Below are 12,754 nucleotides of genomic sequence, written 5' to 3'. Positions count from 1 at the left end.
TTCAAATGTTATTTAGCTTTTCATTGGTTGCACATGTTTCAGGGTTATACCAGGGGAAGTGTGCTAAAGATAAATAAATAAGTAAAACAAAAAATGCTTGTTGTTGATGTTGCATAACGTGTGGTCATAGGGGAAACAACAGTGAATCTCCCCTCAATCATTTGCCCCTGCAGAAGGTGTCAACAGAGGGATGAACTCAAAGAGAAAAAGATGGATGGGAAAAGTCAAAACAAAACAGAGAGGAAAAAATAACAATTCATTCAAACTAGAAGCAAAAAGCTTGTTTCAGAAAGCTGTTTTTTAATCCTTCACTTCCCTTTTCTTTCTCCATCCAAGCTGCACATATGCAAACGCATACCTGCAGGAAAACATCTGTCACTAAAACATCTCTACTCACCTTCCTCTCTCTGTTGGTCAGTCGCCTCTGATGATCTCTCAGCTGGTCTTCAAAGATCTTCTCTTACATATATTTTTATTTTTTCATAACATCTTAATCTTAACCCTTCCTCCGTAAATCCATTTGGAATTTCTCTGGAGAGCTGCAGAGAAAATTAACTGTCAACAATCTGGCTTAGAAATGATCAGCGAGAGGCATGCAAACCGAGTGTGTATCTGTGTGTGTGTGTGTGTGCCAGAAAGAAAGAGAGAGCAACAGAGAGGGAGGAGGCTATTGGAGGGTCTTTAACCTCTGTCTCTCCTTTTATCCAAGCCATCCACTGTCTTTATTTTTAATCCACTGAATCCATATTATCCCCGTCGTCCGTCACTGGGGTCCATTTGTTTTTTCTTATATGTATCATGACCCATTCTCCAGCACTTCTACTGTGGTGCTCATTGAGAACAGGGACCTCAATTTTGAAGATTAAAACAAGGGCAGAGGCGTCGGAAATGACTGCGTTTTATAAGATATGAATGCTGCAAAGTGGTGTCTGATCAGTTTAATACTGATTGAAGTAATCACCTTGCTGATATTTTAATCAATTTAATTTGTTATTGTAGGCTGTGGTCTCATTTATATTAACGGCCTTTTTTTTTTTCTTTTTCTCTTGAACTGCTGTTCACACCTCAACATCCCAACACTTAGGTACCATATCAATTCACAAGATCTCTGTTACAGGAAAAACAGATGGGTGAGTGGGCAAAACTGCAAGAACAACTTGCTAAATGAATTTGCCACACACTTTCATTTTGTGAGATATAATCGCCTGCAGGCAAAGGCCTCAAATTGAACTGTAATAGTAGGTTGTTATCAAGTTGTATTAACCATGCTACACTTCTCTCAGCCACCCAGATGGGCCAGGTATCGATCATGACCAAAGACATCTCCAAAAATCATGCGACCGTTTTATAAAAGCCATGCGGTGCTGCAAGAATTGATGTGAGCGAACCTGCAGATACTATCCCCCACATTTCCTCCTCATTAAAAGTCCAGGCAATTAAGAGCTGTCAGTGTATTCCCACAAGAGGAAATCGATCAGTGGACAGAGACTTCTTGTAAGTGTTTGCTGAAGTCAGTGACATATCATCATGAATCCCACTGGAGGGGTGTTGATGTACATTTGTTCTGTGCAGTGACAAAAGAGGAAAGGAGGGCATGTATCTCACAAACAGAGGACTTTATTCCACCTCTGACTGCAGCACCTCAGTACTACAGACAGACAAAGACTCTCACACCTTCACTCCATCTCACACAAGAACAGAACTGGGAATTTAACAAATAAAAAAAGTAATTGGTCACCAATTAAAATCTTTTCATTTGCTCTCTGTGGAACCTTTCCTCAGACATATAGTGGGAGGGGGGGTAAGGGGGTGGGGTGGGGGTGTCGACTATCAGATGGAACCAGACAGAGTTTAAGATAATACAATGTCTTATTGCAAATTTATAACTCTGGATTCAGGAAGATGTGGGTGATGTGGCATAGTGCAGTGACGGTTGATTGACCGGTAGGTTTACTCCTTGGAGGCCATGTGGGCCATCAGGTCGCAGACACGGTTGCTGTAGCCGAACTCGTTGTCGTACCTGGTGAAGGAGCAAGATGAAAAAGGAGTCAGTATGTATCAATGGAAACAAATATGAGGATGTGAAAGTAGCCCATGCCGAAGGCGTACCATGTGACCAGCTTGACAAAGTGCTCGTTGAGGGCAATGCCAGCGCCAGCATCAAAGATGGAGGAGTGAGTGTCACCGTTGAAGTCTGTGGACACAACCTACAGGAGGGGGGGGGGCAGAGTACCATGTTAAAAAGTAAACTGATCGACAAATCACTTTAAAGATAAATGAAATAAATCAAGAATATACCTGGTGCTCTGTGTATCCCAGAATGCCCTTCATGGGTCCCTCAGCTGCGGCCTTCACAACCTTCTTGATGTCGTCGTATTTGGCCTGAAGGGAGAAGAGAAGAGGTTTTTATTTGTATTCTAAGATGTAGAGCTAAATCTTTAAAAACAAGTCACAAATATGTCAGTTCTCTCTTTCTTAATTGGTGAAGCACTGTAGATTTTACCAAAAGTAATTGAAACAGGAGGAAAGACAGAACTTGTTCAGGACTATTTTCAGAGGCAGTTAAACAGTTTCATGGGATTTGTTGACAGTAAGAAAAATACTGATTATCAACAGACTTGAGACATGTTATAAATGCTTCTGCTGCACTGTCACTCACGGGTTTCTCCAGACGGACTGTCAGGTCAACCACTGACACGTTGGGGGTGGGGACACGGAAGGCCATGCCAGTCAGCTTGCTGTAAAATATGAGCATACAGCAGAGATCAAAAACTTAATTCACTGGATTTACTGCAAGCCCTTATCACACAGAGATAAAGTATATATCTGCAGTACAATCATGTTTTTTGGCACTGACCCGTTGAGCTCGGGGATGACCTTGCCGACAGCTTTGGCAGCACCAGTTGAAGCGGGGATGATGTTCTGGCTGGCGCCACGGCCGTCCCTCCACAGCTTGCCGGAGGGGCCATCCACAGTCTTCTGGGTGGCAGTGATGGCATGAACTGTGCTCTGATGGACAAAGGCACAGAGAGGAAGAGAACAGAGGATGATTAAATAAAGCTTAACACCCCCTCCCCTCCTCTAACTTTGTGAAATCATGTTGGTGTTTTGGACTGTGTAAATCCGGTTTTAGGAGCTGCTTAGTGTTTTGCTGCTAGATTGTTCTCAGTTTTAATCCTCACCATCAGACCCTCAATGATGCCGAATTTGTCATTGATGACCTTGGCCAGGGGAGCCAGGCAGTTGGTTGTGCAGGAAGCGTTGCTATGGAGAAATTAAGAAACAGCATTAGTAAGATGAGGATTTTCAAAATGAAAGACAATGTCTCAAAATGGATTTGTATGACGAATACAAGTTCAGCCTAATTTTTTGTTCATCATTAGCAGATGTACGTAGAGTGAAACACTTCATAATAAAGCAATAGGTTCAAACTACAGTCTTCAGTTTTAATAGTGGTCATTTTAACCCACTTAAATTTGCATAAACCAAACAAACGGTCTAAGATACTTTCTGATTCTTACCTGACAACCTGGAGGGACTTGTCGTACTTCTCGTGGTTGACACCCATGACAAACATGGGAGCATCAGCGCTGGGTGCAGAGATGATGACTTTCTTGGCACCGCCCTTCAAGTGAGCCTGAAATGTTTTATTTGAAATCCAATTAAAATCTGCATTGTTTGGTTGCCAACTGCACATCACACACATCACAGGTCATGAGGTAATAAGACAGTATTATATGTTGAAGACTATGGGACAGGACTGAGTACGTACAGAGGCCTTCTCGATGGTGGTGAACACACCAGTGGACTCAACCACATAGTGGGCACCAGCATCACCCCATTTGATGTGGGTGGGGTCCCTCCTGCAAAAAAGTGGGAAAAAAGGAGTGTTAGTGTCACAATAGATGCTTATTCAGTTCTTCCTTTTGTGCATATTTGTGAGACTGGATTGAAAGTGACATGCTTTGCTGCAATAAAAGCCTGGAGAGTTTTATACAAAAGATGCCAATTTAACGTACTCGTGGAAGACTGTGATCTTATGTCCATCAATGACCAGCTTGTCACCCTCAACCTTGACCTCACCGTGGAAGCGGCCGTGGGTAGAGTCATACTTGAACATGTAGACCTAAAGAACAGATGAGAAGACAAGATGAGAAGGGGAATTCCTGAGACAGCTGCCACCCAAATCATTACAGCTGACAAGTGTGCATAGACACAAGATAAATTTGTCAAATTAATGCATTAATTCCTAATCTGGACGGAAAAAACATGAACAAATAATTTACACAGCATTTAAAGTCCATGATATCCCTAAATTATATTGATTTCAGATCCCAATGCCTTTTATTTCAAATGATCTTCTTGACTCACCATGTACTCCAGGTCAATGAAAGGGTCATTGATTGCCACAATCTCCACCTTCTTGGAGTGGAAAGCAGCACGGGTCACCAGACGACCAATGCGGCCGAATCTGAAAATGAACAGTGTTGTTTCTTAGTCTGGCCTCTAGATGGTGGTATGACACCACATAACTCTGACCAAAGTCATAGGATGATGTGATCAGAGACATGCCGCTGAGTTACTGTGAAAAACTGAGCCTCAGATGCTTATTAAGTGAACATAATCAAGTTTGAAAATCAATCATTATTATGTGAAATTGGATTTTTGACACTTCAAGCCTCAGCATGGCCTATTTATATTATGGTTCTGTCTTTTTCCCCCTTTGTGCGGGATACATAAAACCTCCCCAGGAGACCTGAAACCACAGCCGCAGAAAGGCCAGGGTTCAGGAGGAGGGGCCGAGGGAGGTGTGTGTTGCAGAGCTTATGGCTGTATAGCTCTCGCTCTCCTCTCTTCGGGGCTAAAGTCGAAAATGAACCTCTAATGTGGTAATGCTAGTGACGGCAGTGCACTGTTTGATCAGTGGCTCAGTTACTTTTTAACCACGGGTCCAAAATCCTGGCACAGATACACTCTGTCCTCAGGCACTGGGGGAGGAGGCGGAGGAGGAGGGGCGGAGGGATAAAGAACACATCCACGAGGCAGATAGGTAGACTTTAACGTCAGATTATGTGTGTTCAACAACATTTAAATTACATAGGTGCCCTTCCACTCGCTCCACACAGCAGAAAAACAATCCCCTGCTGAATGGCCCCCATGTCGAAGCCACTGCCCACATTGTTATCTGCCGAGGGCCAAAGTTCAAAGATCAAGAAAAACATGGTGACTGCCCACAGGTTCCTGTGTGTGTGTCAGTACATTACAAAACATTTTTCCCTTCCTGAGAAGCCATATAGTGTCACCATTAATTAGTCACAGAGGCTGCAGTTTGTCCTGCTACTGAGGTCGAGAGGGTCAGGTCTTATCCAATCGTAAAACACCAGCTCCCCTGTACTGAGCGCCTTGAAGGCTGTGGATTCTTTAGAAGTGTCTTATAGCTTCAAAACTCTCAGCATAAAATACTGGTAGTTTACTTTTAACTATCACAGTATCTACAAACTATCCCTGGTATCCATTAATATCCTGCTACATAGTCATCATCTTCCTCTGTGTTTCAGTAATGGGGTTAAATTCTCATTTGGATACAGAAACACAGTTTTGTGGAAGTCAGTCTTACATATTGTCGATCATCTTATTTTTCCTTTCTTCATGTGCAGGCAAACAAATAAATAAGTGTTTAGAAGTGCAGATAGTGCATTTTGAAAATTGAATCAAGGCAGCCATTATAATAAATCACGGTTAAATGCTGTGTGTGCAAACATGAGAGGGGTGTGGCAATGTGAGTTGGGGTGTAAAGAGTGAGTGTTGAAGTGTGTGTGTGTGTGTGTGTGTGTGTGTGTGTGTGTTAATTTTTTAATGTGAGGATAAAAATGTTCTCTTACCCATTGATACCGACTTTCACCATTTTGCCTGGGTAGGGTTAGTCCTCTGCAGGGAGAAAGCAAGAAGAGAAGAATGATAATAATAAACCAGCATTTATGGTGGAGCATATTTATAATGCCATATATTAGCATCCAATTGATGGCTTGGATTGTGTGTTTAGTAAAGTTCAAAAGAACATGCAAAATATATTCCACTGATAAGCTCTTTGTGACCACAATGCAAGAAAATTTCAATGAAAGATCTGCCTGCAGTTTATCTAACTTTCCCTGCAAGTGTAGATACGACTGCAAATCTAAACAGAATTACAAATATAAACATCTTCAAAAGCAAACTCCCATTTAAAGCAAGAACATCAAGTGAATTTCTCTGCACTTTATGACCCCAATTACTTTAAACTGAGGCTCCGTCCAGCCCATGCAGACTATCCCCAGGTGATCTAAATCTAGTTATTCGGTGCTGCAGCCTGTTGCTGAGGCCCTGCAGCTTCCTCTCTGACTCTAATGATTTCATTAGAGAAGGTATTTACCGTTTGTGAGACTCCTCTGTCTGTCTTGCGACTCCGGGTGTGAGTGGGGAAGAGCAAAGTTAAGCTGTGTGTTTTTATGATTGACCAGAGTGTAAAGCCACACCCCCCCATAATGGTCACCGCTCCTCGCTCCGCCCCCTCTGAATGTCAAGGTCGGCGGCCTGCAGGGAGGCATGCAAACTGGCCTACTTCACTTAATGTGATTGAAACAGACTACAAACTTCACTCTTATCATCCCATGTCTGCTGCAAATTATCGTCCGAAAGCCTTTGAAATACTTTTGCTTAATTCACATTATTTTATTTGCAGCTCATTTGCCATCAAGGCTGACTTTTAGCGGCCCCCCTTAAGAGGCCTAGATATTGATACTCAGATATTAGAATCCTCATATAGTGGCCTGAAAAAAGAGAGGGGTCCCTCACTGACCTTCTCAGTAAACACAGAGCTTCAGACACAGAGGGAGCAGACGAGGGATCAAATCTCTGTCGTCTGACTCTGACATTTAATGTCCAAAGACCATGACCCTTCACTTTCAGATGCTCACCTCCATCTCCTAAAGGCAGAAGTCAAAAGTTGAGTCTTGGTTACTCGACATGTGACCATTATGCATGTGCAGAGGAGGTGTCCTCAGTCCATCCGAGTCTGTTTTCTCAGTCTAATTGCTGCTTTTTCAGGTTATTTAGAAAGGACTGACTCTCAAGACAGAATCTGGAAACAAAGAGACATTTCACTGAAAGATAGGTTCCTTAGTCTGAACAGAAGTGCTGTACTCAAGGTAATGGTAATGTGTTTCACTGCTGCAAAATTAACGGTCTTCTCTTTAATTCATTGCACACAAAATATGACAAGTCTCACACATGTCCTTTTCTTTTTGAGTTTTGACTCATTTGTCAGGTAACAGTGTTTCTTTGAAAGGAAAGCGCTGCTGGGGATATTATGAAATGTTAAATCAGAATAATGTAATGAGGGCATCAGTTTAAACCAGAGGGTCATTCAAGTTGAATCTTGTTGGAAGTGTCTCTCTGGCTGCATATACTGGGCCTTGTCACTGGGTAGCCCTGACAGTGAATTGAAACCTTACCCATGGCATCTAGTCACCACAGCAGACCATGAACGTGCAGCACATTTTTAATGAAACTGGACCAAAGATGGCATTCGGTGTCTTGTATTTTTCAACTCAGCAGGTCATGTGGTTAAAAAACATTCTGCTGCAGGCTAGCAGACATGCTATTATGCACCAAAACTGGACAGTGCTGGTGTGTTTTATGGCTACAGTCCAATGGCCTGGGCATAGCTGAACTTCCACAACCCTGAGTGCATGCATGCCAGTCTTGGCCTCTGCTTTGCAACTTAAGGTCAAAGAGGGGAAGTAAAGGTCATGCTAAGATTAGACGCTGCCTGGCTAGTCAACACTCGGGCCATGTTGTACTCTCAGTACTGTAAATGCTGCCTCATACAGATCACATGTTCTTTATGTATCACAACAGCTAAACTGGGTATTAGGCCTCACTGTAGAGAGAAGATGGTGGAATAAATAAACCATGGAATAAAATATCTGGGGAAATGTATAATTAGTTCAGTGGGAAGGTCACTGTAAAATGAATGAAATTTATTTGAAACAGCAACAATCACTTAAATCAAACGTAATCTTATTAATCTACTCTGAGTATATATTTTTAAGTTTTCTAATAGTTTACTCTGACAGAAAGTGCAGTAACAACAAAATGTGTGGATTTCAGTTTGGTGATCTGTGCACAGCCATGTGTGCATGTGAAGAAGGGCCTTTAGCTACATTTATACAACTTCTATCCTGTATTAAAGTCCAGTACAAAGTCCATGCGCTAACTGTATCAGCAACAAACAAACAAATCTAGACTCAGACTGACATCTAGTGTTGTGGTAGAAAACTGCAACTAATACATATGTAAATTCGAAATGTATTTACGAAATTCAATCCAACTACCAGAATTAATATAAATTAATACATCAACAACATATTTTGTGAAATACTTTTCATTGCTGTAGTGCTGCCATTAACAATTGTCATTTTAATTATTTATTTTAATCTGTCAATTATTTTAGTCCATACGAAAGTCAAGACAGTGGTGAAAAACTACTGAGGTGACATCTTCACATTATTAATCCAAAACCTGCAGATATTCAAGTTACAATGATTTAAAACACAAGGAAAAGCAGGAAACCTTTGAATTTGAGTGTTGAACCAGCGAATATTTTCCAAAACTGTTGACCTTTAATTTCCATTTAAAAACTTCCATGATTGTCACTTAATAACTACCAGTGTTAAGCAGATGTTCTGAATAGATCCTACAGTTACCAGTCAACGAAGCAGTTACACTGTCTCACACTTTATTAATTAAGATTTTGAACATTTGTAAAAATCTTTGTAACTTCTTTCTGAATTGTTTCCAAGTTTATTTTTAACTTGGACATAAAATACCTACAATTATTGTGTTTTTGTTTTTGTTTTGTTTTTTTACCACCAGAACCTTTTGCCTCCAAGTCAGAAAAAAGCTGTTCATGTCATGTTTTCAAACTGGGCACATTGCTGGTACAAGGACTGCAAGTACGACCATTAAATATACGATTGCATCATATTTACATATTCTCTGACTAAGATGCCAGAATATTTATTTCCATTTCTCTGTATGATGCTTCGAGATTTTTTGCCCTGGGATTTTGGGTGTAATGCCAGAATAAAAAAAGCAGCATGAGGGTTTTCGTACATACAGCTGTTATTAGGATTGGCCACCCATTCTCCAGAACGACTGGGGAAGAAATATAACTCCCTCCAACAGCCATTGGAAGATTTAATAAAGCAAGTCAGGGGAATTTGAAGCTCTACTTTGAGGGACAAATTGAGATGACGTGTGTCATTAGAGAGTAAACAAAGTGGGCTGTAGCTGTGGGATAGAAGTGAATGATGAATCTAACAATCATTCAGACAGAAAAACAGCAAATGTCAAATCCATTTATTCATGCAAATCATAAGTAGACATAAAAAACAATAAGCAGGAAATACAGGTGCCACTGTTTTTGGACATCACCTGATTTTTAAACACAATCTCCTGGCCACAAAAATGTACTGTACTTAGACAAAGCTAGAAATACATAAAGTGCCAATTTACTTTTAAAAAACAAAAAAAACAAGCCCGGCAATCAAAGATGATCATTTGATGTAAACATAGCTCACATGTTCTAATATTCAGTTTAACACTTCAACATGGAATAATCTACAGCTCCTCTGTTAAACAGCCACGATAGTGTGAAGCATCTGATCTACGCTGGATGAAACCGCATTAGCAACACTGCGAGTGAACACCAAACTACATGTAGTCTACTGGCATGTCAACATCCTTCACTGCAGGTCAACGCCTCTGCATGTGTGTTTTTCCTTATTATAATCTAAGAAGGATGTCATCAGTCTTTATTCCTCACCTCTCTCCACTAACAGCCCAGTCCACTCATGGACCCGATCCGATCCAGTTTCAGCCCAAAGCAGCCCCGGTTCCACCCCCTCCGTGACCGGTCCGGTTCTGCGCGTTTCTGATTGGCCAGCGCGCCCTTCAGGAGGCGCAGCCAGGGGGTCTCGGGCTGTGTTTGTGGATCGGCCCATTTGGGGTACTCGGCCACTTTGGCACCAGAGGAGAAGGTGGACTGCTCCTCTGGTTGGCTGTTCAACAGGTTCTCCAGGTCGTCCAGGGTCAAAAGGTCATTATAGCGTTCCAGAAACTGCTCCATAAACTGCGGAGAGGAAAGAAAGATTCAATTTAATTGTCAGGGAGTGTACGAGGGAGAATAATTCAATCAGTAATACATTTCATTACTCTCCCGTCCTTCTGGACTATTCTTTTGTATCCACTATTCATCCACTCTGAATTCTCCTCAGTCCACTCCTTTTCTATCCTCCCCCCTCTTCCCTTCCCCTCACCTCACCTCCCCCCTTCCCTCTGTACCTGCACAGCATCAGGAGAAGGATGCAGAGCGCGAGCCTCTGTGATGTCCAGGGGCGTCAGAAGGAGGAGAGTGGCACAAAGCAGCACAGGACACAGCATGATGGCAGAGAAGAGGAGCAGGAAGGGCTGGTGCAGGAAAACTGGAAACACACTGGCTGCAAACACCTAAATACACATTCATTTACATGGAGAAATTAAAATTACTCATGATAAAAGAGTTAGTTTTGAAAATTCTTTTATGGAGAATTATTTGAATGGCTTTGATTTAAATTAGTACTGTGCAGTTTAACCAATCTTCAATCAGTGTCTTCAGGATTTTAACAAGAGGAATATACAGATAGACAATGTGCTGATAAGCAATGCAACAGATGGAATATATCATTTACAGCCCCTGTCCCCGGTTGGGCTTTTAGATCTGGGTTAAAAACAGCCGAACAAATTAGTACATAAAACAGAAGCAGGAAAAAATATATTATATCATTTCAAGAGGAAAACGTTCTATCATATTGCATAGTGTTTCAAAAAAGTACTAAACGGGTGTTATCACTTCCAAAATCGACAGGATTCAAACATTTTTTTATGGTAAAAATATCACAATAATGAATATGAGCTTTTTAAAAATGAGATCAACACCAAAATTAATTTTTATAATTACACAGAAGGCTGCGGTCCAGTTTAAATAAAATATGAAATGTAAAAATAAAAATTCTCCAGCTCCATTTGTGGCTTTAACCAACATTAATTTAACATGATTCATTTTTTTATTCATGTAAGAAATAATTATTGTAATGAGCAAAAACTATGGAATAAAAAGTCTTAATTTGTTTCAACATGAAAATCTAAAAGAAAATTTGAGTGCTCACCTGTAGGTTTCTCTCAAGGCTCCGGGTGTCTTCTGCTCTCACAGACTCTTCTCCATCTCTTGTTCTTGTTCTCGGTCTCTCGGCTACCTCTCACTTGTTGGCACCTGCCTGGAGCATCACTATCTCACTTGCCTGACTCCTCCTACTCGCTCTGTGATGGAACTAAAAGGATGATTTTCTTCCTCTTGCGTCTGTCCTCTTGGCAGAAGCTGAATGTTGGGGCATCAGCTGGGATGCTGCAGGCGTTTTGTAGAGCCAAAGTTGACCCCCCCCCTAAACACTCTCCTCCTCTCCCATTCTTTGGAATGATGTCATAGCCTTGGAGAATGATTGTCATCGCCAAGGTGACTCTGTGTACTGTGCACCATACTGATGCCACTGTACTGCCCAAATCAAGGTCAGAGGGCAGTAGTTAGCCAGTGCTTTGTCAATGAGACCAGAGAGCTATGAAGTGACCTGGCTATAAAGGTTCACGTTGTTTTATGTCACGACTTGATCTGAATTATACATTTCCCGTGTGGCAACAATGCTCCTCGTGCCATGTTAGCCTCTCTCTCTCTCGCTCTCTCTCCTTTGTCTCTGTGGTCGTTCCCAGCATGCACTGACCTCCCCTCTCTGTTGGGTAAGTTACAGTCTGTCAGTGCCATCTGCTCCCTGTACCCCCTGCCACCAAATTACAATACTAGCAGGTGCTGTGCAATCTAACACACAGACCTCAAAGTTCAGCAGCCTCTAATTATTTCAAGTAAATAAACCCCTGCGATTACAAATGTGCATCACATACTCGCCAGGGATTCATGTCCACCTCTGTCAATTACATCAATTAATGTTTTCTTTTAATTAAGGCATCTGCAGTGCATAAAATGTGGGATGAAAGTTTTCATACCCAGCAAGCAGAATTCATCTTTGTACAGCACTAAATAAAGTTATAAACAGGGCAAATATACTCATGTTTGCGCACTTAGCACCCACTGCACTCAGATAAAACCTAACTGCTGGTGCAATTGTATTGTTAGCCTGCTGTTGGTAAAGTGTCTTTACATAACATATCAATCACACATACAGAAATGCACCCCTCTCATCTTTTCGGAGAGGACATCGTGTGGGAGAGGGAGTAGGCGAGAAGGAGAGAGATTAGCGATGAGTGGAGGGAGTGGGGGGTTAAACTACCGTGCATGTGATGTCAGTGAAGAGAGGAGCGCTGTAGGAAGAGAAGTAGGCAGCGAAGAGTAGGAGGAGGAGGATGGGAGGGAGGCAGGAAAGCACTAGGCAGAAAGAGGAGGGAGACCTACAAAAGAGATTGATTACAGGAGAACAGAGGCGGCCAACTAGGCAACAGCAAATGTGTCAGACAGAACAGGAAAGGAAAAAAAAAAAAAACATGATTGTAAATAAACATGCAGCCAAGCTCATGGATTTTTCTCGTCTGATAAGAATCTGATATGACAGAACAGGACTGTAAGAAAGGAAAAAGAAAATTGAAAATGAAGTGGAGAAGCATGTGGGAT

At 41.7% G+C, this 12,754-nt stretch overlaps 2 protein-coding genes across 2 annotated transcripts; both read right to left on the bottom strand.

The window, feature by feature from the left end:
* Positions 1–1,599: 1,599 nt before the first annotated feature.
* Positions 1,600–6,518, bottom strand: gapdh (glyceraldehyde-3-phosphate dehydrogenase). Its single transcript, XM_023426319.2, has 12 exons — positions 6,410–6,518; positions 5,883–5,928; positions 4,372–4,471; positions 4,020–4,126; positions 3,773–3,863; positions 3,522–3,637; positions 3,183–3,264; positions 2,858–3,009; positions 2,660–2,738; positions 2,299–2,382; positions 2,110–2,207; positions 1,600–2,020 (listed from the first exon to the last, which is right to left on the bottom strand). The coding sequence occupies exons 2-12, from the start codon at positions 5,903–5,905 to the stop codon at positions 1,951–1,953; spliced, it is 1,002 nt and encodes a 333-aa protein (XP_023282087.1). The 5' UTR covers positions 5,906–5,928; positions 6,410–6,518; the 3' UTR covers positions 1,600–1,950.
* Positions 6,519–9,384: 2,866 nt separating this feature from the next.
* nppcl (natriuretic peptide C-like) lies at positions 9,385–11,643 on the bottom strand. The gene is made up of 3 exons (XM_023426328.2): positions 11,247–11,643; positions 10,384–10,548; positions 9,385–10,171 (listed from the first exon to the last, which is right to left on the bottom strand). The coding sequence occupies exons 2-3, from the start codon at positions 10,480–10,482 to the stop codon at positions 9,875–9,877; spliced, it is 396 nt and encodes a 131-aa protein (XP_023282096.1). The 5' UTR covers positions 10,483–10,548; positions 11,247–11,643; the 3' UTR covers positions 9,385–9,874.
* Positions 11,644–12,754: the final 1,111 nt, after the last annotated feature.

This window comes from Seriola lalandi, unplaced genomic scaffold (genome assembly GCF_002814215.2).
Source record: "Seriola lalandi dorsalis isolate HSWRI2012SDOR001 ecotype SW California unplaced genomic scaffold, Sedor1 jcf7180002054825, whole genome shotgun sequence".
In the NCBI taxonomy this organism is placed as follows: Eukaryota; Metazoa; Chordata; class Actinopteri; order Carangiformes; family Carangidae; genus Seriola; species Seriola lalandi.
This window is presented reverse-complemented; position numbering and strand designations above follow the sequence as displayed.

What these genes read in the sequence shown, in the direction of transcription:
- gapdh (XM_023426319.2), bottom strand. Translation starts at nt 5,905, where the DNA reads ATGGTGAAAGTCGGTATCAATGG. An exon ending in TCATTGACCTGGAGTACATG is followed by an intron (nt 4,127 to 4,371) that starts GTGAGTCAAGAA and finishes TCTGTTCTTTAG; the next exon opens with GTCTACATGTTCAAGTATGA. An exon ending in AAGATCACAGTCTTCCACGA is followed by an intron (nt 3,864 to 4,019) that starts GTACGTTAAATT and finishes ACTTTTTTGCAG; the next exon opens with GAGGGACCCCACCCACATCA.
- nppcl (XM_023426328.2), bottom strand. Translation starts at nt 10,482, where the DNA reads ATGCTGTGTCCTGTGCTGCTTTGTGCCACTCTCCTCCTTCTGACGCCC. An exon ending in CTTCTCCTGATGCTGTGCAG is followed by an intron (nt 10,172 to 10,383) that starts GTACAGAGGGAA and finishes TCCTCTCCGCAG; the next exon opens with TTTATGGAGCAGTTTCTGGA.